This window comes from Herpailurus yagouaroundi, unplaced genomic scaffold (genome assembly GCF_014898765.1).
Source record: "Herpailurus yagouaroundi ecotype Mexico unplaced genomic scaffold, PumYag 196, whole genome shotgun sequence".
Classification (NCBI taxonomy): domain Eukaryota; kingdom Metazoa; phylum Chordata; class Mammalia; order Carnivora; family Felidae; genus Herpailurus; species Herpailurus yagouaroundi.
Window position 1 is genome coordinate 12,273,029 of NW_024412427.1, and position 22,696 is coordinate 12,295,724.

At 50.7% G+C, this 22,696-nt stretch overlaps 2 protein-coding genes across 2 annotated transcripts in view; one reads left to right on the plus strand and one right to left on the minus strand.

Annotated features, from left to right (window-relative positions):
• CDK5RAP1 (CDK5RAP1 mitochondrial tRNA methylthiotransferase) overlaps positions 1-8,375 on the plus strand; it is an 84,058-nt gene extending 75,683 nt beyond the window's left edge. The window contains exons 15-16 of the transcript XR_005782044.1: positions 8,103-8,177; positions 8,276-8,375. The gene's annotated coding sequence lies outside the window, so the exon portion shown is untranslated. The remainder of the gene's footprint in view (positions 1-8,102; positions 8,178-8,275) is intronic.
• Positions 684-20,167, minus strand: LOC121012304 (uncharacterized). Its single transcript, XM_040447325.1, has 15 exons — positions 19,604-20,167; positions 17,858-18,074; positions 16,649-16,753; positions 15,144-15,275; positions 14,313-14,397; positions 14,152-14,215; positions 13,634-13,719; positions 12,677-12,859; positions 9,560-9,613; positions 8,421-8,573; positions 7,326-7,393; positions 7,046-7,091; positions 4,997-5,060; positions 2,918-2,997; positions 684-1,939 (listed from the first exon to the last, which is right to left on the minus strand). Exons 1-15 carry the CDS (start codon positions 19,710-19,712, stop codon positions 1,907-1,909), a joined length of 1,479 nt encoding a protein of 492 aa, XP_040303259.1. The 5' UTR covers positions 19,713-20,167; the 3' UTR covers positions 684-1,906.
• Between the last annotated feature and the right edge of the window lie 2,529 nt (positions 20,168-22,696).

Genomic DNA, 22,696 nt, shown 5'->3' on the forward strand with positions numbered 1-22,696 from the left:
CTCCACTGTCAGCCCAGAGCCCCACGGCATGGCACTCAGTCTCACCAACCATTCGATCATAACCTGAGCCAAAATCAAAGTCGGATGCTTAACTGACCTAACCAGCCAGACGCCCCTTGGGGAGAGGTGTTTTGGGCTGTTTGCTCCCCAGCTGAGCTAAGAGGCTTGGGATGGACGTGTGGGCAAAGAGAGACCATCTGGGGTGGAGGGAGAAGGATGGTGGTCTTTGGAGCCAGTGCACTGACTTCTAGCACCAGAAATGGTGTGGGCAACCCTGCCTGGGCAAAGGCAGGTAATTGCACCCCCCATCCAGTGCCATTCAATGTGATTGTAAGAATCTAATGGGATAATAGTTGTCCGTGCCTGCAAGACTGTAAAATGAGATGTACCTGTTAAAGTCATGGGAGAGGAATGAGGGGCTTCCATGGTAGGACAGGCTGTCTCATGCCTCTCCTGCCTGGATTGCTCCTTCTGCCTAGCTTTCTTCAAGGTCCTGAGGATGTCTCCATTCCATCATTTTGTACCTACTATGTATGTGCCATGCACCAGGCAGTGTGCTCACACACGGTGGGAAATTCTGGCCTTAGGATTCAACTGTCCTCTGGGAAAGTGTCTCCCAGCCTCCACCTTATCTTAAGTTATCCTATATACACCAAGGGCTGGGAGACTTTGCAAGGCCACAGTGCAGGGCGGTCCTGCCATCTTGCCCAAGGACTTGTCTGAGGGATGTTTTTGGGACACTTATTTCCTTCAAGGCTGGGCTTATGGTTCATATTTGTAAAACAGGTGGGGAGTTAGGTAAGGAACTCACAGCAAGGTTTGGTCTGGGCTCCATCCTCCCACCACAGCACAGGGATCCTGCACCTGACCCACGAGGCCTGCTCAATGGTTTGGGATGTAGGCAGAGAACTGGCCTCCAGGAGGGCCTCCCCACCGGCCATCCAGTTGCCAGAGGCCAGCTGAGGTTACTGGGCTGCTGGTCACTTGTTCCCTCCCAAGACAGAGACCTGCCTGTGATAGGGATTTTATCACAATCCAAAGTTTCTCCTCATCTGCCTTTGTCTGGGGGCAGACTTAACTTGCCATGGGCTTTGGCAGGTGCCCAGGTGTGAGAAGAGGCCTTTTCCCGCTTTGTGACCTTGGCAACCATGGAACTATTCACATTTCTGACTGCAAAGCCCTCTGGTACCCAGGCTTTCTCTGCTCACCACCCTGCCCTGCCTGGGCCACATGGGACTGGATGTTGATGGGGAGGGTTCTCCTCACTCTCTCCCTCGATGGCACTGCTCTTGGGCACATGTCAACCACTCTCCTGCCTGTCACACCTTTCAGGGCCAGGGGAGCTCTGTGGTATCATAATCAGCCTCCTGGATCTGGCTCTACCCTTAGGGGTGCGGCTTCTTCCCTTAACCCCTTGCCTCCACACTCAGGGCCTCCCAAATATCTCTGGGCTCCTGGAGTCCCCTCTTTCTTAGGGACATCAAAACTTCTGCTTCCTTCCTCTTCTTCCCTCTCGAGCAGGGAACCCTTGTATGTGAAAATTCCCTGTGTTCTTTCTATGTCCCATCGTCTCAGGGCGTGGGCTCTTGAAGCTAAGGCCCTCTCTGTTTTCTGAGGAGCCTCTCTTCCCTGAGATGCTGAATACAGAATTCAGAATCTCTCTCTGAGGGGCCAAGGGAACACAGGAACTATCAGGGAGAAAAACCTTTCCATTAAGCATTTCGGGGGGGGGGGGCCTTGCCATCTCCTAGAACCCCGTAGCAAACTCAGAACCAGACTCTTTCTCAAGCAAGAATCATCTTTATTGCAGCTGAGATTTTCCATTGTGACAGCAGCCATTCTTGTACTCTCAAGGGTCCAGAGCACTTGTGGCTGAGGAGAGGGACTGGCCCTCGGTAAGAACCAGCTATTCGTCTGGAACAGTCAGCAGCACATAACCCTGTGGGTAGAAGCAGGGAGGGGTATCCTACCTGTCCTCACTGCCCGGCTCTCCCTGAGGTGGCTCAAGCTATCTTGGGAGGGGTTCTATGTATCCTAAGGACACAAATTTCCCTGTTGGCAAGAAGGCAGAGTCAGGGACAGACTGGACAAGGGGTTAGAGCAGGTGGGAAACAAAGAAACAAAGAAACAAAGAAATGAAGGGCATCTCTAAGCTCTGCCCCTTCCCACCAACCCCATCTGCCTCTTCTCAGGTTCGCCTTGCAGAGGGAAGGGGCGAGTGCCAAGGAGGCAGGGTGACCCCTGGGGCAGACTCAGAGCTGGCAACCCCCCTCGGCAGCACGTCTGTGGTTCCTCTGCTGGTTTTCTCAGCCCTCTGGTCTGTGGCCCCATCTTACCTCCCTGGCATTTAGCCAGCCTCGTGCTGGCCCAGGTTCCCACCCTCTGGCAGTTCACAGAGAGCAGGTGCCAGCGGCAACAGCCCTTTTCTGGGGGTTAGGCCACCTGAGCCCTAGGGTGGTAGGTGGTCCTGGCTAAGGGTAAAGGCTTTGAAATCAGATAAACCCTGGTTGGAACCCTGGCTCTCCCGCCCTAGGCAAGTTTCTTTGCCTTTCTGAGCTTTAGTTCCCTCTCTTGTAAAATGGGAGAAATCATAGCATCGACTTCATGGAACTAATTGTGAAGACCACCTATGTGAGGCATTGAAGCTCTCAGGATACCTAGGGCTTGGCTCCCTGAGGGATTCATGGAGCCCCTTGGGGCCTCAGTTTCCTTATCTGTATATGGGGCATCACATCCAGGATGGCTATGAGAGGGTGAGATAAGGGAGGTAGAAGGCTTGCCTCATTGAGTGCCTCCTCTGCCTGAGCCTCAGCTTCTGCCCCTGCAGGATGGGGACAAAGCACCTGTAGGGCTCCAAGACCCTTCTAGCTCTGACCTCCCCCAGCTGTCTCAGGAAGCTCTTTTTCTCAGCATTTACCTTGGAGGGCTCCACTTGGGCCTGGTCGAAGGAGATGCCCTTGACGTTGGGCAGCAGGAGGTCTTGTTCTCTGAGCAGCTCTGTGAGAGGTATGGGTAGGGGAGCTCAGTGCCCTGGCAAGCAGAGGTGTCTGTGGGTGCAGGGCAAGGGCGGGGAGGGCCCGGGCCAGCTGACCCCTGGCTGCTCCACTGTTCAGAACAGGGAAAGGACTTGGCGTATCCTCTTTCTCCTCTCCTTCCTCAGGGGACATCATCCTCTCTCAGGCAACCCCACTCTAGAAAACCGGGTCCCTAAATAGCTTTTCTACCCATTCATTAAAAATCTATCTTGAGAGAATTTCTTCTAGAATATATCCAGGAACTATGAACACATTCTTATGAAGATAGGCTTCTTAGCAGCATTTTAAGGAATGTGCGGTTTGTTGAGGCATCTTAGGAACGTCTTAGTGAATTTCATTCTTGTTTAATTGAGGAACATTGCTGAAACAATGTTTGTCCTCCTAAAAATGCTAAAATGTTGGCAGAAACAGAAAATGTCTCAGAAAAAGGTTAGAAACAAGTCAGTATAAACTGAAAAATCAACCTTAAAACACTAGGGATTTGGTTGTATGATAAGAAAATATCCATTAAATATATCAAAGAAAATATTCATGAATATACTCATTTATTAAATATATGAAAGATAGTCCTTAGAGTAAGTTTTTGGTAAGTTGGTAAATGGTAAAGTTGGAGAATTTTGCAAATTGAGTTTCAAAGAACTAACCATTTGGCCTGTTGAGTTTCTGAGTTTCTGACTTGAGAGCCTGGCGTGGGCCCCTCCTTCCCCCTCCTTTGCACTGACCAGCCCTTATCTCAGCCCCCCATCATCACTCTGGGGCCCTTGCTGGCCCAATGTGTATTCCAGCCCAGTTAGGTGGGGAGCAGGATGGAGGAAGAGAGACAGGTGCCTCTGGTGTCCTTTCTGTTCCCTGATCTGCAGATGCCTTCTCATCAGCCTCCCAGCTCCCAGCCTCTGGACGCCTCCTCATTTCAATCCTGTCTGTGTTGGGACCAGATGATCCTGACTGTGGCACAGGCTTTTGTGAATCTTTCCTCTGCCAATTCTCTTATCCTCAGGCTGCTTCTTGCAGCCAGTTTTCCTGTATTTCCTGAGTGGGTTTGGCCCTGCTCCTTTTTGCCTTGTGGGGGAGGTTTGGACAGGACCCCAGTGTGAATGGCACCCTGGCATTGTGCAACACACAAGGCCTGGATGTTCAGATTCTGCAAGACTATATAGGCTTCTTGAACCAGACTTAGCTCCTGGGTCATCTTGATGCTCGCCATAGGTCTCTTTGGTCCAGGACGAAGATACACTTATTGAATAAACTGCCGGTGGTAGGCACTGGCTAGGTGAGGTTGCATCCTTGCCCACCTGGACTCTTTTTCTGCCTGCCTTGTCGGGCCTTTCATTACCGCTGTTCCTCACCTCTAATAGGTCTCCCTTCTTGAGCACAGATTTACTCACTTTATGCCCAGAACTTTCCCTGGCTATCACAGGTCACAGAATGATGCGAAACCCTTCAGCCCAGCCAGCATTTGAGCTCCTCTAGCCTCGCCCTCTAGCCTCACTCTGGAGTCCTGACATAACTCCTCAAGTTGGAGCATAGAGAGAAGCCCCTGGAAAGGAGATGAAATGCCAGAGTTCTGGGCTCAGCTCTGCCAGAGACTTGCTGTGTGACCTTGGGAAAGTCATTTTACTCTACTGAACCCAAATGCAAAAAAGGAGGCTGAGCCGGGTGATTTCTCAGAAGTGCGTAAGGTCCGAACTGGTTACCTTGCATGTACTAGAAGGGTCCACGCAAGGTACACTAGCTGGCAGAGAATGGGGGGGAGCACACCCGGGCCCTTTCCGGCACCCCCATTGGCCACATTCCAAATTTCAGTCTCTACCCTGCCTCCATCTACCTTGCCCAAGCACAGTTCTTAGCCAACCCCAGGGGACAAGGCAGAAGCCAGCTGTCTGCGCAGAGTTCTAGACACAGGTGATGCAGCTCCAGGCCGCATGGTGTATGGGCATGAGAAGAAACCCAGTGGGGCTCACCGTTGTGATGGGGCAAAAATACCCTGTTCAGAAGCTCTAAGAGAAAGGCCTCCATACGTTTTTCCTACAACAGATGAAAAAAAAACAGGAAGGTCACTTCGGCTGGGCTGGCAGATTCTGACCATGGGAATGGGGCACCTCCAGTGTACAGGTGCCCACAAGAGATCAGGAGTAGTCCAGGGGACTCCATTTTTAAAGGGCACTGGGGCCAGATGACCAGATACTGAAGGGCCTAGGGAAAGTTGAGGAGCCTGAAAAAGAGTTACCCTCACCCTAGGTCACTGGGACTGTCTTCATATCTCTGCAGGATAGCCCAGGGGAAGAGGAAATAGGTTGAGCCAGAGGAAACCCACGGCCAGGCTTCACAGGTACCAACTTTGGGTCCGTCCAAAGAGGAGCTCTCCAATGCTGAGACCTGCCTGGTGATGGGGCAGGAATTGTCTCACTGAGATAGCAAACCTCCTGTTACTAGGGATGTTCATGCAGTTCAAGAGGTTGATCAGAGCTGCTCCAACCCATTTGGAGAGATTGGAAAAGGACTCCCTTTCTTTAAGACTCTTTCCCCATGTATTGGGACACTGTTATAAACATATTCATAATTATCTATGATGTGGGTGGCTTGTACACTGCACAACCTGTGCAACCATACACAGCAGCCCTGGTCTGGATAACTGCCCTCTGATGATGTCACAGAAGGGATCCCTGACATGGGAAGATGATCTTCAGGACCTTTCAAGGCTGGGATTCTATGCAAGTAAGGCCAGAGCAAGGCCTAATATAGCAGGGCTAATCATTCTGAAGTGTTTCCCGATACATGTTTAGCCCTTTCATTTTGTTGTTTTTCCATCTTGCAGCCTTCCCCCACTAAGGGCTGGCCCATGAGGTTCACAGTCTTGTGGAAGCAAACGATGGTGGAACCAGTGCCCCAAGGCTAGGGAGGGCCCAGACACGTCACACTATAGCAGAAACCCCTCACTGCTACATGGGGACCCAGGTGGCACAGGTGGCTCAGGATGCTATGCTGGGAATCCCAGGGGAGTAGAAACCCAGAGAGGAGACACACAGCCATGTTGGGGGTGCAAATGGAATGTTCTCCCAAAGGAGGCTGTTTTCATCCTATAGAGGAGGAGGTGCCCTTAAAAATCTGGGCATCATCCTGGATACCTCTCTCAGTCCTTTCCCACATCTACTCCAGCAGGAAGTCCTATCGGGAATATGTCCTGCACCCGGCCAGTCCCCTGGCTGCCACCTGCCTCATCAAGCCTCTGCATTGTTCTACCAGCCTGCTCAATGGTCTGCCTGCCTCCACTCCAGTCCCCTCCAGACTGCTCCTTCTGTGTTCCATCAGTTTTTATCTCACTCTGGAAGAGCCAGCTTCCCACTAGTAGGCTCTACTCACTCTACAACCTCCCCTCAATCCCTCTGATCCAGCTACCCTGGCCCCCTCGTTGTCCCCTGAACCATGGGCACACCCCTCTCTGCCTTGGGGCCTTGGGGCCTTGGGGCCCCTCTTTCCCATGTCCCCACAGCGCTCTCCCTCACCTCCTCCAGTCTTTTCTCAAACACTTACCTTCTCAGTGAGGCCTTCCCCAACCTTCCTTTTTAGTTTTACCTTCACCTGCGCTCCTGATGCACATCCCCTCTTCCTACTTTTTCTTTTCCACAGTATGATCACTTGCGTACATACCCTACAGTTTTACTGTGCTCATTGCTCCTTATCTGACCTCACCCTGCTAGAATGTACGTTCCATGAGGGCAGGGTCCTTTGCTTTGTTCACTGACATATCCCAAGTACCTAAGTCAAGTCTGGGCACATTATAGGTGCTCAGTAGGTATTTGTTAAGTGTTTGAAAGAATGAAGTGGACAAGTTTAAGTTCTGGGGGCTCCCCTGACCCCAGGGGGTGTGGGGACTCCAGGGCAAGATGAGATCAGTGATAGAAAGTGAGTGAGGCTTTCAACTTCCTACATCAGTGACTCAGGGCCTTTTTCTGGGCCTGCTGATGGGTCCTTCAGGACCATGGAGAGGCCAAAGTTTAGGAGAGACTCACCTGCTTTGCAAGGCCGGCGGGATAAGGGCCCAGGGTGACTGTGGTGCTACCAGAGAAAAGAGATCACCCTTTCAGATCACAGCAGTTGTTTGGGGGTGCAGTGGTCAGTGAGCTCCAGTTACAACACCCCCTCCCTCTTTTCCTCCCTCCCTCTTATCCACTACTCCGTGTGCTGACAGCAGGCATGGAAACGCACCCCTTGACCACCCCCCCACCCCCGCCTACTTCTCTGTCAGTCATTCTTATTTCTTCTGAACATGCAAAACCAAAAAAACATTACCTGCTTGGAGTGAACTGGAGTTTTAATTCCTGATTTCTCGAGGAAAACACAGCCTTTGAAAGGAGATCCTATGGGAGTTGAAATTAAGTCAGAAGAGGAGAGGAAATTATGTTCCAGCCAGAGGGATACCCTTCACCCCAACTCCCGTGAATGCTTGTCCAGGGCTGGCCCCTCTCACCGGTCCTTTCCCTGCTGCCCCAGATGCTGGTCATGTGTGTTCAGACCATGTGTGTGGGTGGTGCTGTGGGAGAGGGCACTCATGGTGTCAGGTCTTCCTGGAGGCCAGGGGAGGTTGGGGCTGGGCACAACGCAGGGAGGCTCAGCCCAGGGAAGGGAAAGCCTTTTGCAATGAGTCACTTGGCCATTGAATCACTGTTGCTGGAAGCCAGAGGACTCCTTGGTTTTGAGGGGGTTGTCTATTGGCCTTCATAAGTCACACAGTCACCTTGTAGACCGGAAATAGTTCTTCTCACTACCAGTCAGAGATGACAAATTTCTTGACCACAGAGTCATGCCAACTAAGATTCTAGGATCCTGTGTGTGTACTGGATGCTGCTGGGCTTGCCTATTGGGGGGGGGGTCCCCCACCCCCCATATATCTGAGGTACCTTCCCAATTTTAAGGTCTGTGGAATGGGAAATAGAAATCCCAAGGGGGCTCAGAAGAGAGAAGTTGAAACTTTGGGGGAAGCTGTGTTTCCCCAGAAATAGAGTAGACAACACAGATATGTTTAGCCTCTTATGAACTGTTTTTCTGATCTTTCTCCTGGTTTTGCAGACAAGGGCTTTCGAGGCAGCCACGTCCAGGGAAGGCAGAAGACTTAACAACTACCTACAAGGCACTGAGCAGAAGGTATTGGAGGCAAAACCCTTTAGTTGTTGAGGAGGTCTTTGGGGAGCACTGGAAGCCACACAGGGGAGCAAGTGTTAATTGTAATGTTTTGACAACAGGTGCATCTATTTGGGTGTGGACCGATCGAATATTAGCAGGTGGCACAATGGTGAGTTTTGCAGCTGCCTCAGTCACCCGGTCCCAGAGGGGCCCCCAAGTGGACCCAGGCCCCCTGAGGAACAAATAATTTCAAGGCTTACTCACCCAGGAAAGTGAGACAGAGGAGGTGTTGCTGGTCCCCAGCAGGACCAGCGAGCCCGGCTGGGTGACGGTGGCTGTGTGGCCGTCAATGTGGACGGTGGGAGGGTCGGGGGTACTGATGGTCAGTCTCACACTTCCTCCGGATTGCTTGGAAGTCTGAATGAGGTTAAAGCAGAAAAGGTGCAGGCAGGTACAGAGAATGGAGTTCCTTAGTTCCCGGCTTGGAAGAATGGGAACAAGATCGTCTTAGGAGCCAGGGTGTCTGAAGTTTCATTCTAGCTCTGCAGCAACTTGCTGCACGACCTTGACCTTGGGAAGTGTACTTAACCTCCTTGAGCTCCTTTAAGGTGAGATTACATCCTCTGCTTCCTGGGCGTGCATGGCAGGTAAGAACATAAATGTTGGAGCAAGAATCCCAGCTCCACCGCTTGTAAGCTGTGTGGCCTGAGACAAGTCTCTTAATCTCTCTGTTTTCCTAGTTGGTAAATGAGAATAATCATTCCTACTCTACAAGGTTGTTGTGGGGATTAGATGAATTCATTCATGTGGAGTACTTAGAATAGAGCCCAGCACCTAGTAATGCTGTTGTTTTCTATTACTGTTTGTTCATCCGATGCCATGTTCTAAGAGCCTTTGGAGAAAGGACACTGAGAATGGATTTTGGAGTCCAGGACTGGCTTCAAATCCTGTTTCTGCCACTGACTGAGTGATATGAGCTTGAGCAACTGGATTCACCTTTCTGTGCCTCAGTTTGCTCACATAGGAAAATGGGCTGAAGTGCGGGGTATCTGAGGATTATGTTGACGCAGGTGGAGGAGCCTGGCACATAGTCACTGCTCGCTGTTATCTCCGTGTGCACATCTGGCTGCCTTAGCAGGGGCAGGGGCCCGTTCAGTAGTGAGTCATAACGCCAGCCTCCTGGCCATGGGCACCTGGGCGGGGCGATGAGCTAAGTGCCTTACTTGAACCAACCCCCCCGACCCTCACAGCACCAGTGGAATAGGTGCAGTGGTTTTTGGAGTCCACAGTAGGAAACTCTGGCCAGATGGAACATGCTTACGTGGCCCAATCCTGCCCCCATCCCAGACTCTTTCCTGAGATCCTGGCCCTGGTGCGGGAGGGGAAGCTGGTGACACACCCACCTTGGGCTCCCGCTCCAGCTCTCTCAGTGACAACAGTGCAATGAGGTCGGCAGCCTGGAAAAAGGGCAAACCGCGTGTTGGCCTTTAGAATCCCGTAGCTCTGTTCTGAGCAGTTTCAGGGGTGTCATTGGGGTTCATTGAGGTGTAATTGCTTCCAGCTGAATGCACTACCTGCACGTAGTCGACGTCGACATCGGAGGAGACTTCCACCTGGTTTCTCACCATGATTTATCCAGAAAAGTTAACTTTATTGTTTCAGTGATTTTCCCTTTCCATGTTTTACTGTGAAAATTTCCGCACGTGCAGCAGAGTTGAAAGAATTTCAACATTTGTATACTTATCAACTAGATTCTTCAGTTAACATTTTCCTATACCTGCTTCATTATATTTCTATCCATCCAGCCATACTCCATTGGTTCCTGAAAATCATAAATCATGATGGAAAGCAGTACAAAAACGTATAAAGGGGACAAGTCTACACCAACACCTCTTCCCCTTTTCCTCCAATCCTATTTTCAGGGGTAACCACTGTTGGCATTTGGGAGTACATCCTGTTTTCTACACACATATAAACATGCATAGTAGAGAATATTCTCACCGTGCAGTCCTGCACCTTATTTTTTTTCTCTCAGTATCAGTACATATAGAACCAACCCCATTCTTTTTTTCCCCCTGAATTCTTTACTTGTATTTTTATTTTTATTTTTTAATTTACATCTAAGTTAGTTAGCATCTAGTGCAATAATGATTTCAGGAATAGAATAGTGATTCATCCCCTATGTATAACACCCAAGGCTCATCCCAGCAAGTGTCTTCCTTAATGCCCCTTGCCCATTTAGCCCATCCCGCCCCACAACCTCCAGCAACCCTCAGTTTGTTCTCTATATTTAAGAGTCTCTTATGTTTTGTCTCCCCTCCTGTTTTTTTTTTTTTTTCAACGTTTATTTATTTTTGGGACAGAGAGAGACAGAGCATGAACGGGGGAGGGGCAGAGAGAGAGGGAGACACAGAATCTGAAACAGGCTCCAGGCTCTGAGCCATCAGCCCAGAGCCCGACGCGGGGCTCGAACTCACGGACCGCGAGATCGTGACCTGGCTGAAGTCGGATGCTTAACCGACTGCGCCACCCAGGTGCCCCTCCCCTCCTGTTTTTATATTATTTTTGCTTCCTTTCCCTTGTGTTCATCTGTTTTGTATCTTAAATTCCACATATGAGTGAAGTCAGGATATTTGTCTTTTTCTGACTAATTTCGCTTAGCATAATACCTCCGGTTCTATCCACGTAGTTGCAAATGGAAAGATTTCATCCTTTTTGATTACCGAGCAATACTCCATTGTATGTATGTATGTATGTATGTATATATATATATATATATATATATATATATATATATATATACACACCACATCTTCTTTAACCATTCATCTGTCGATGGACACTTGGGCCCTTTCCATACTTTGGCTATTGTCAACAGCACTGCTATAAACATTGGGGTGCATGTGCCCCTTCAAAGCGGCACACTGTATTCTTTGGATAAATACCTAGTAGTGCAATTGCTGGGTCATAGGATAGTTCTATTTTTAATTTTTTGAGGAACCTCCATACTGTTTTCCAGAGTGGCTGCCCCAGTTTGCATTCCACCAACGCCATTCTTTTTGACAGCTGCATAGTATTCCACCCTGTATGACCATAACCAGACCCCTTTTTACCAATTTGTCATTGATGAACACCTAGGTTAACTTTATTTTTTGCCCTATCCCAAGTGAAGCTACAAAGGGCACCCTTGCATATGTACCCTTGCCCACTGGGGTAAGAATTCCTGTGGGCATGGAATTACAATGCTCACCTACAATTGTCTCAGTGCTCACTTACAACTGTCTCCCCAGCGTGGGGACACCTGGCTCTACTCCTGATCCCACTGCTGGGTCATCTTGGGCAAGTCTCTTTCTCTATCTGGGCCCTGGTTTCCTCATGTAAAAAAATGGAGCAGTAGCATTAGATCTCTTCTAGACACAGATCTTAGGGTTTTGTGTTTCAGTGTTTATGGAGCACCCACTGCATGCTGTAGACATGTTCACCATCTGTAGTCCGTGTCCTCGAATGGGGGAGGCAGTGTACACACAAAGTTAAATAAACAAACACATGTGTGTGTATTTGTCAACATATGACTTTGCATGTGTAACTTTACTCATACACATGCCCAGTGTGATCAGCGTTTTGAAGGGAAAAGCACAGAAAGAGAGGGGAAGTGGGGCGAGGAGGGGGAAGGCCTATTCTGCATATTTAGATGTGGTGGTCAAGGAGGGGCTCTCTGAGGAGATGACATTTGCACTGAGGCCAACAGTGGAAGGAAGAATGTTCCAGGCAGCAAGCCCAGCAGGTGCAAAGGCCCTGAGGTGGGCACCAGCTCAGCCAGTGTGGTTGGAGTGGAGCAGGTAAGGGGACAGAGCTGGAGAAATGGGCAGGGGGTTGCAGAGAAGCGACTGGATGTTATTCAGAGTGTGCTGAGTTGCTGCTCGGGGCTTTTAAGCAGTGATGTATCTGGATTTCCCCCTCATTGGTCTCCTCATTGACCCTGGCCATTTGCTCTTATTGCAGATCTCTATGTGTATGCCTCCTTGTCACCATTCGGGCCACCTCCTCATAGATGTCTTTACTGACTAGAGTATCCAGGGTAGCCCTGTCATTTCCACTAGTCGCTTGCTGACCCAGTGCTCTTATTATAAACAAGATAAATTATTTTATTTATCTGACTGTTTTCTTGTTCAGTTTCTATTCTCCCACTTGACTTTGAGCTTTATAAGGCCAGGGACGTTGGGTGCACAGGGCCTAGCACATAGTAGGCCTTCAAGAGCGATTTGTGGCATGAGTGAATGGATAAGTGTTATGAAGAGAGGAGCAATAAAGGGACCTGGGTGTTCAAGGAAGTCTTCCTAGAGGAGGGGATTTCCATGCTGGGTTCTGAGGGCTGAAGAGGAGTTTTCCAGGGAGGTCCAGAGAGAGGAAGTGACTTACCTAGGTCCCCCAGAAAGGCACTTCTGCCAGCTGGATCTTGGTTTCTTCATGTGAAAAAGCAAAGCAATAAAGTTATATACTCCCCTTTCTTGAGCACTCACTTTGGAGTCCTGGGGGTCCACGTGGATCTCCTTGCTGGTGTAGAGGCAGGACAGGATGTCATTGTAGACTTCTAGCCCAAAAGCGAGGTCTGCCATGCTGCCTTGGGCTAATTTTGGAAGGGGTTGGGGGGTCAGGTGGTCAGGCCTTCGGGGTCTCTGGCCTGGGCTGCAGGGCGTCACAAGCTTCAGAAAAAGGAGGGAGGAAGGAGAAATTCAGTGCGAACAGCTTCTCTGACCAACAACCGATTATAGCTATAACTGATACCACAGGCTCACTATGTGCTAGGCAGTGCTGAACACTTATGTGCACAATCTCATTTCGACCTTACAGCAGTGCCGTGAGATGGGAACTATTACTGTCCCCATTAGACAGGTGGGGAAACTGAAGCCCAGAGGGGTGAAATGACTTACTCAATGTCCTACAGACGGTAGGTAGAGCTACATTTTGAACACACGAGCTCCTATTTTTCGCTTCTCCCTCTTCTGACCCCATTCCCTTCTCTGTGCCTTTGTTAACAGCACCTCCTTCCTATCCACTCAAATCCTTCCTGTCCACCTGACCTACCTCTGACAGGCCCTTCTCTGGGCCTCGGTTTCCCCGTCTGAGGGATCTCTTCCAGCTGGGTGTTGCATATAATTCTGCACCCACGAACTGCCCCACTTACCCTTTTGTTGGAGTCTCATCCCCACTCACAGCACCTGTAGCCTCATGGCCTCTCTTGCTCTCCAGGGTTCAAGTGGGCCTCAGCACAAGCTCCCGAGGGCAGGGGTCCACCAGCTCTCCCCTTCTTTCTCCCTCCTTCCCTCTCCTTCTCCTCTTTTGCCTACCACCCTTACCTGTGGCCTCTCTGTATGCCTCCCATCCAGAGAAGGCCATCTCACTTTCCTCTTTGCCCATCCTCCCCTAGGCCAGTGGGTGTCCCGGGAGGGTCTGCCCTAGCCAGGGTGCTGGCTCGCCTGGACTTTCATCAGGATGGCCTCCTCCGTGAACTCCGTGGTGGTGACGTAGTACTGGAAGTCTTCTGGGCTTGAGATGGTCGGGGCTGCAATGGGAAAATGAAAGTAGGACCCCGCTTGCCCTGCGGGAGGGTGAAACGGTGTGGAGAGGCAGTGAAGCAGGCAGAAATTGAACTTCTCTGCTCAGCTTTAAGTTCTTGTGGGCTAGGCCTGTGCCTCTTGTAACAGTGAACATTTATTGAGCGGTAACTTTGTGCCGGGTTATATGTATTATTGCAGCAGTCCACTCTGTGGGTCTAGGATTAGTCCCACTTTACAGGTTGGGAAACTGAGGCTCTGGGGGAAAATGACTTGCCCAGGTCATGAGGCACAGTGCCCTTTTTCTCCCTCACTGAAAAGTAGGCTCCCTGCAGCTAGGCTTTGTTTGGTTTCCTGTCCTGTTCTCAGAGCCCAGAACGGTTCCTGGCACACAGTTAGGGGGATGGAAGTTAAGCCGCTTTCTCGGCCACTCTACGTACGCAGAGTGAGGTGTAGCAGGTCTTCCAGCAGTGAGTTGAGCAGGGTCGTGGCCAGGGGGCACACCTGCAGGGAAGGCACGATGGGGTCCTTGTCAAGTTGAGAGGCTCTCTCTTGGGGTCACACCCCTCTCCCAGGAGGCAGACGAGGGCAAACAACTTACTATCTTCTGTAGGAGGAAGGGCAGTGCCTTATCTAGGGTACTCGTCACCAACTCCAGAGCTCCGTTCGCCAGGAGCGGGTCCATTCTAGTGGTGGGGGAGAGCAGGTGGGATCTGAGACACCATGGAAGGGGAGACTGAGGCCAGAGGCGGGAATCCAGGGCAGGGCCGATGGGCTTGTGTAACATGGAGTGTAACATAGAGTGGCTGCCTCCTTCCCCACTTGGTGTCTCTCTTCTCCTTCCCCAACCCCACCCTTTCTTTTTCTGTTTTATCCCTCTCTTGCCTCCTTGCTTTCTCTCTCCATGACTTCCTCGTCTTTACTTTTTCCTTATTGTCCCTCTCTGCCTCTGTCTCTTCATTTCCTCTCTGATAAAGGTCTCTGGGATTTTTGAGGAGGGAGAGTCATGGAAAACTTCCTGGAGGAGGTGGTTTTGTGCTAAGGTTACCTCAGCACATAGATCAGCTCATGTTTTCCTCACCCCCACCCCCTGCTGGCTGGATTCTGTGGACAATTTCATTTTACTGGTGAGGAAACAGGCTCTAAAAGTCATATAGCTTGTTCAGGGTCCCCGAGTTAGGAAGCAGCCAAGCTGAGGTTTGACCTGGTTGGATGCCCACTCTCAGCCATGACATTCAGTGTGGAGAGAGGAAATGCTGATGGATGGTGTGTGCAGCTCGGAGCCTTGCAGATGACCCTGTTCCTGATGCCCTTGGTCACCCAGAGAACTAGGCTGGGGAAAAGCAGCCCCCACAGGGAGTCTGCATGAAGGGCGGGAAGTCCTGGCACTCCCTCCTGGCCAGTGGTAGTGCAGGTGTGGGCAGGTACTCACTGCTCCAGAACCTTGATGCTGAGGTATCCTGGTGGGGTGTGGCACTCCTCGAAGGCCACCTTGGTCTTGTTCCCCATCTGTTCCAGCCGTATCCCAATGCGGATGTTCTTGATGACTTTGAGCCGCAGTATCCTGTAGGGGCAGCAGGTCTAGGCAGGTGCCAAGCCACCACCTGACGTGGAGGCCAGAAGTCACAGGCTGGTGGCCTGCTGCTGCCTGCGGGGCTCAAATGAAAAACTAGGAGACGTCATTAAACATATGGATCTCTCACTTCGGAAAACCTGAAAGATTCGAAAACAGCAGCCAGCAGGACAATCACCTGGGGCTGAAGGTGACCTTGACAGGGGGCACAGGTGCTCCAAGTGCTACAGTCTCCACGAGGCCAAGAGTTAGGTTGTGTTTTTACTGCACATCACTATAAGGGCGATGATACGTTTATTGTATAGGAGAGAAATATTTCTCTGTGCCCACTTCTCTGCCAAAGAAACATTCCTCTGTGCTCACTTCTCTACCAAAGAAATATTCCTCTGTGCTCACATCTCTATTAAAAAGGGAAGGTAGACCAAGAAGGCCATATTTTAAAGAAAGCCAACAGTGGACATATTCCTAAGGGGCTTTTAAGAATATTTGTTTTGGGGATCCTGGGTGGCTGAGTCAGCTGAGCATCTGATTCTAGATTTTGGCTCAGGTCATGATCCCAGGGTTGTGGGATTGAGCCCCATGTCTGGCTCTGCCCTGACAGTGTGGAGACTGCTTGGGATTCTCTCTCTCTCTCTCTCTCTCTCTCTCTCTCTCTCTCTCTCTCTCTTTCTCTCTCTCTCTTACTCTGCCCCTCTCCCTCTCTCCTGTGCTCTCTCTCTCTCTCTGGAAAAAAAAAAGGAATATTTGTTTCACGTGCAGATACCACCCGTAGCACTCCCTCTGTTGCCCACGGTTTGCAACCCCAGGTCGGCATGATCACCCACACCTTAGTGAGATATCCAAGCTCTCAGGTCGGCAGTGAACTCTCACAACAGCCAAGGGTAGGAGCATACTTGATCATACCCGTCTTGTAGATGAGGAAACTGAGGCCCAGGGAACAGATGCCCTTGCTCAAGTTGCTTAGATGGTGAGTAGGAGTGGAGTGCAGTTATGCCATACTCTGGAGGTGAGGGTGGCGGGGCTTGAATCAGACCCTCCTCAGATCATGCTGTCAATGCATCTGCATTTTACTCAGATGGGACACATATTCCCTGACTTGGCAGTCCAAGGGTTTTATTTCGGTCTCTGCTTCTGACTCACTGTGTTATCCTGGGTCGGTCCTTCTGCCACTCTGTGCCTCAGTTTCCCCATCAGTGAAAATGGCTTTGAAACAAGCCCAAGTGGAAAGGATTATTATGAGGCTTATGGCGGCAGAGGCAGGAGGCCTTTGCTAGCCCTGCGTGGCTGCCTCTTGAGTCATAGCAACGAGGGGTTGGCCTGCCTGGCACTGAGGGGGGTGGGGAGGAAGTGCCCGGTGTACTTACTGCTGGAGCGAGAGGTACAGTTTGGTTCGCAACGTGACCTGCAGCAGGCTGTTGCTTAGGATTTGCAGGGTGATCTCTGGTCCCACGGCATCTTCTATGACCAGCCTGTGAGAGGTTTGGGGGGTGTTGGTGTGGTCTGCTAAGGCCGCTGTGGTTCTGTAGAGTGTGTGTATCTGGGTTGGCTGGAATAGGGATGGACCCCAGGAGGAGCAGGAGCAGGTTTGGGACACCCCCGTCCCTGATCCCAGTCCAGCTGGAGAACAATGGGGCTGTAGTTCCAGCCTCCACGTCTTGAAGACCTGGTTGAGTCTCTTCCCTTCTGTGGGCCTCAGTATCACCCTCTACAAAATGGGGAGAATGCAGTGGAGGGGCTGTCTATGTGCAGTGAGGCTGCCTGAGTTCAAGTATAAGCATTCTGCAAAAGAGAAGCAAGCAGGCAAGACTCAGAAAGCAAGATGGCAGGTGATCTCGCCACCATCCACTGAGGGACCATCTGCCCTGCTGAGCATTCAGGAGGGAGGACATGAGCCTTCTTCTCCCCTCAGTGACATCAGGTCCCAGCATCTCCCTGAGCTGAGAAGGGCCCAGAGTACTTTTTAAACATCAAATACAAGTTAGTGACTCATCTGGTGCCCACTGGAATCGTCAGCAAACCACCCAGACTGGGAGAGAGGCGTGGAAAAGAGATCCTCATGGCCCTTAGAAGGAAGCAGCTGTGTCCACACCTTCAGTTTGGACTTCCAGCCTCCAGGACTGTGACACAACAAATTCCTGTTGTTTAAGCCACAGCTTGTGGTCCTTTGTTACAGCAGTCCTAACAAACCATACAATCAGAAAACCTTGATTTTGATTAAAACCCTCTTGATTTTTAAATATTGGCAATTCATTACAACATTTTTAACTTTTTAAAGTTAAGATATTAAAAAAAAAAACACCATGCAAATTTGCAGTACCCAGGTGTAGGCTGAATGTGGGGGTCTGGAGGGCTGCTAGGTGGAGATCCTTGATTTAGACCCTGCTTTGGACGATTCTAGGTAGCTTGGAGAGATTTAGAACAATAAAGGTGCACTTGCTGTGCATTTTCCAGGCTATAGGGAGCCTCCGGGCCTCCCACCTGCCCAGTCCTCTTCTTGATACAGGAGAACATTATGGCTCAGGGGCGGAGGCTGAAGGGGGAAGAAAGGCCAGAGGCAGCTTCTGCGGACTCACCCGCCCACCTGGAGCAGCTTCTCCAGCAGTGGGAGGCGCTTCCCCGAGAGCAGGTCCCCGACCAGTGACAGATCAAGCCCACTGCTCTTCTTGGAGAGGCCTTCTCTTACAAAGGGCAGGTGGTCCAGGATGGTGACGCCTTCACCTGCAGCCCCTGTCACAGGAATCCCGGCCACGCGGTCCAAGATGTGGTGCTCCGAGAACAGGTCTGAAATGTCTGAGGAGACAAGCCCCTTCTCAAGGTGGGGCTCACCCTTCATTCAGTCATTCAGCAAATGCCCACCAGCATCTGCTCAGAGCCAGTGATTCAATGGTCATTTAGCTCTTCCCCACTCGCACTCTGTCAGTCTGTCTCTCTCAAAATAAATAAGCATTAAAAAAATTTATAAAAAAGGGGCGCCTGGGTGGCTCAGTCTGTTGAGTGTCCGACTCCGGCTCAGATCATGATCTCACAGTGGGTGAGTTCGAGCCCCACATCCGGCTCTGTGCTGACGGCTCAGAGCCTGGAGGCTGCTTTGGATTCTGCGGCTCCCTTTCGCTGCCCCTTCCCCACTCGCACTCTGTCGGTCTGTCTCTCTCTCTCAAAATAAATAAGCGTTAAAAAAAAATTGAGATGGTCATTTAGCAGCAAGTGCTTACTTTTTTTTTTTTTTTTAAGAATTTTTTATTTTTAAGTAACCACTACACCCAGCGTGGGGCTTGATCTCACAACCCTGAGATCAAGAGTCGCACACTCCACCAACTGAGCCAGCCAGGTGCCCCTAGCAGCGAGTACTTATTAAGTGTGCACTCTCTCTGGGTTCAGGGAACAGGAGCAGTGTGCATTCTAGTATACATTCTAGTGGGAGAGATAGACAACAGTCAAATACTCAGATAAGCAAACAAGGCAATTTTTGAAAGTAAGTGCTACAAAGAAAAAAAAAAAACAACGGAGTAGAGTTGGAGCATGACTGGGGTGAGTGAAGGTCTATTTTAGACAGAGTGGTCAAGGAAAGCCTCCTTGAGGCGGAGGCATTTGAGCTGAGACCTGAACGAAGTGAAGGAATCCATTATTGCAAGGTCTAGGAGGAGAGCAATGTAGGCTGAGGGAACAGCTTGTACAAAGGCCCTGAGGTGGTAAGGAGTCTAGTGAATTTATGAAACCAAAAGATGGGTGAGGATAGACGGCGGTAAGTAGGGGAGGAGGTGGATGGGCAGTAAGGAGCTCATGGTCAAGAGGGAGAGAGACAAACAGACACATAGACAGGATAAGTGTCATACATCAGGAAAATGCCATAGATGAGGTTTCACCAAAGGGTTGTGGGAGCCCAGAGGAAAGAGACTCCTTCTGCCTGGGGAAACTGGGGGTGTGGGGGCGGGATTCCCATCAGAGGGACTGTTAGAGCTTTTGCCTTACAGGATGAGTCAGAATTCAGCATGTTGGGAAGGAGGGAAAGAGAATTGTAGGTAGAAGAAATAGCCCAGGAAGGGAAGGAGGCTGTGAAGTCTATGGGGGTGCTCAGGACAGGTGGCAGTGGAAGAGGCTGGGGATGCAGAGTCTTGAATGCCAAGATGAGGAGCTTGGAGCTTCTCCTGAGGCATGAGGGAGCCACAGCAAGTGTTAGAGCAGGGGAAGGATGAGGTCAGGTCTGGGTGAAGGAAGGCAAATTCTGCTGCTGGCCATGGGGAGGCTAGATGGTGGTACCGCCTCCCATCCCCGCCCTTCCCTGAGCTCTTGCCTCCCAAAGCCCACCCCTTAAATTTTACCTGTTTTCAGCTGATCCTTGCTGATTCGCAGGAGGATCTGATGCCGGGCCTCCCCTTGAGCCTGGGGCAGCAGCCCCCAGCATAGCAGTGACCCCCAGAACAGCAGCATCCTCCCAGTCAGGACCTGTGGACATAGAACTGGAAACCCCAGTGGCCACCTCCACGTCTGCACTGGGGACCCATTGTCTAGGGTCTCCCAGCCCTGTCTCCCTTGGAACCTCTCTCCAGCTTCCGTTTCCTTGTCTTTCCCCCTCGTTCCGGATCCGCTAGTCCTTGAACACACCCTGCACTTCTCACCACCTCACACTAGTGCTTTTGTTTTCTTCCTGGAGTGCCCTTCCCCATCGTGTGGACCGCCTTCAAATCCAGGCTCTGCTACTTCCTGACTGTGTGACCCTGAGCCACTTACTGGACCTCTCTGTGCCTCAGTGTTCTCATCTGTGGAATGGGGATAAACATAAGTTGTTGTGAGGAATACACTCAACAATATGTGCAAAGCACTTGACAAGCAGTGTGCTCAACAGCTGTTCACGTGGCCGGGTGACATTGTGAGATGTTAGAAGATGGAGCTCTCCCTTTGAACCATGGAGATTTCTGGATCTTGAAGGGATGAGGGTCCTGCGGGAGGTCTTATACTGGCTGGGGTGGGCAGCGGGGGGAGGGGCTTGAAGCCACACTTCCTCACCAGATAATAGGGAAATATTTCAATATTTCAACCAGTGTGTTTGTAACAGGTGAACTTCGGCCCTGCCTGGTGGCCAAAGGGCAAAGTTGGGACCCCAGAGCCCGCAGGCAGGGGGCGCTCTGGGTGGGCTATGGTGTGCCACCAGGAGATGCAGCCTCTGGAGCTGCCAGGCAGGGACTGGCTGGGATGCAGACATCTCCAGTGTAGGCAGGCCCGCCGAGGCGCCACCACCACACCCTGCCATGCCGCGCCAATGAAGGAGCCCCCCAGAGGGTAGACACTGCCCCCCCTGCCAAGGCACTGAGCCTGCTCTGAAGTAGCTGAGAAAATCCCAGCGATGCCTTGAATTAGCAGCAGTCAGTTTTTGGTTGCTTGGGGGCATAGGAGCTCCAAACAATGATTACACTGAATAATAAAAAACGTATCCGTTCCCTTGCGTATGCAGGTTTGGGGCTGGAAAATTTGTACTCATGGCATTAGCTATTCGTATTTTGCTTCCAGGCTGATGTGAAACCCCCCGCTGTTCAGCCCACCAGAGTTTAGTCAGCCTCTACTTGGGCACTTTTCTCAATTAGTTCACCCAAGTCGGGTCTCCCCTCCCTTCCTGCCCTTCACACATTACACTGTCTTCCAGCTCTCTCCAACTCTTGCCTTCAATCATCCCTACCAGCCCCAACTTCTAGTTGAGTTGTTACCAAGGGGCAGGCACCATGCCAAGGACTTTGTAAAGAGAGCTTCATTATATCCCCGAGTCCTCACCACATGGTCTGGGATCACTGATAGCAAGTCCAATGTACAGATGACAAAACTGAGGCTCGGAGAGGAAAAATGAATCACCCCAAGGTCACACAGGTGGCAGAGCGTGGATTCAAACCACTAAGAATCTGTGCACCTCTGCACATTATTGTAGGTGCTCAAGAAACATTTGAGAAGTGCCCTCCTTGTCCTTACCTCTCCAATAACAGGACGGCCCGGAATCTCCCTGGCCTCATCTCCAGCCTCCCAGAAAGACACAACTTTTATAACCTGAGCTCTGAAGCCCGGGTGGGTGGGGCGGGACTTGTGCCCAGAGGAGCTCTTCAGCGGAGAAAGGGGTCCTCCTGGCACCAGGTGGCAAGGGGCTACTGGCCAAAACCGATAGGGCTCATCACTGAGGCCTGAAGGCACAGGCACTGGGCCCCTGGCCAACAGACCTCTGGGAGGAAGGGGGTGGGGGCTCTGTGGTTTTGGGGGTGGGGCCTTCCCCTTCGGAGTGACATCAGAGGTGCAGAGCCTGGGGCAGAGCCTTCAGCTCTCGGGAGGGGCCTGAGGAGGCTCCCAATACAGGATGTGGCAGACCCAGAACTGAGAGAGTGTGTTGGGGATGTATGGAGGACAGCGGGGGCGTGGTAGAGCCAGCCCTTTTCCACACATGTTTTCTGTGCCATGCCTCTGCGGCCACACAGACCTGGGTTCAAATCCCCACCATCGCTCAGTAGCTGTGTAGCTGTGGGCAGGTTACTTTTTCTTTTTTTCTTGTTTTAATTTTTTCGTTTTTTCTTTTTTTAATGAAATTTATTGTCAAATTGGTTTCCATACAACACCCAGTGCTCATCCCAACAGGTGCCCTCCTCAGTGCCCATCACCCACCCTCCTCTCCCTCCCACCTCCATCAACCCTCAGTTTATTCTCAATTTTTAAGAGTCTCTTATGGTTTGGCTCCCTCCCTCTCTGTAACTTTTTCCCCCCCTTCCCCTCCCTCATGGCCTTCTGTTAAGTTTCTCAGGATCCACATAAGAGTGAAAACATATGGTATCTGTCTTTCTCTGTGTGACTTATTTCACTTAGCATAATACCCTCCAGTTCCATCCACGTTGCTACAAAGGGCCATATTTCATTCTTTCTCATTGCCACGTAGTATTCCATTGTGTATATAAACCACAATTTCTTTCTCCATTCCTCAGTTGATGGACATTTAGGCTCTTTCCATAATTTGGCTATTGTTGAGGGTGCTGCTATAAACATTGGGGTACAAGTGCCCCTGTGCATCAGCACTCCTATATCCCTTGGGTAAATTCCTAGCAGTGCTATTGCTGGGTCATGGGGTAGGTCTATTTTTAATTTTTTGAGGAACCTCCACACTGTTTTCCAGAGCGACTGCACCAGTTTGCATTCCCACCAACAGTGCAAGAGGGTTCCCATTTCTCCACATCCTCTCCAGCATCTGTAGTCTCCTGATTTGTTCATTTTGGCCACTCTGACTGATGTGAGGTGATAGCTGAGTGTGGTTTTGATGTGTATTTCCCTGAAGAGGAGTGACGTTGAGCATCTTTTCATGTGCCTGTTGGCCATCTGGATGTCTTCTTTAGAGAAGTGTCTATTCATGTTTTGGGCAGGTTACTTTTTCTTCTGAGCCTCACTTGTCATGT

Coding starts and splice junctions, on each gene's coding strand:
- LOC121012304 (XM_040447325.1), bottom strand. CDS start 19,712: ATGCTGCTGTTCTGGGGGTCACTGCTATGCTGGGGGCTGCTGCCCCAG. Junction 16,754..17,857: donor AAGCTGCTCCAGGTGGGCGG/GTGAGTCCGCAG, acceptor AACCTCTCACAG/GCTGGTCATAGAAGATGCCG. Junction 1,940..2,917: donor CCCAAGTGGAGCCCTCCAAG/GTAAATGCTGAG, acceptor TTCTACCCACAG/GGTTATGTGCTGCTGACTGT.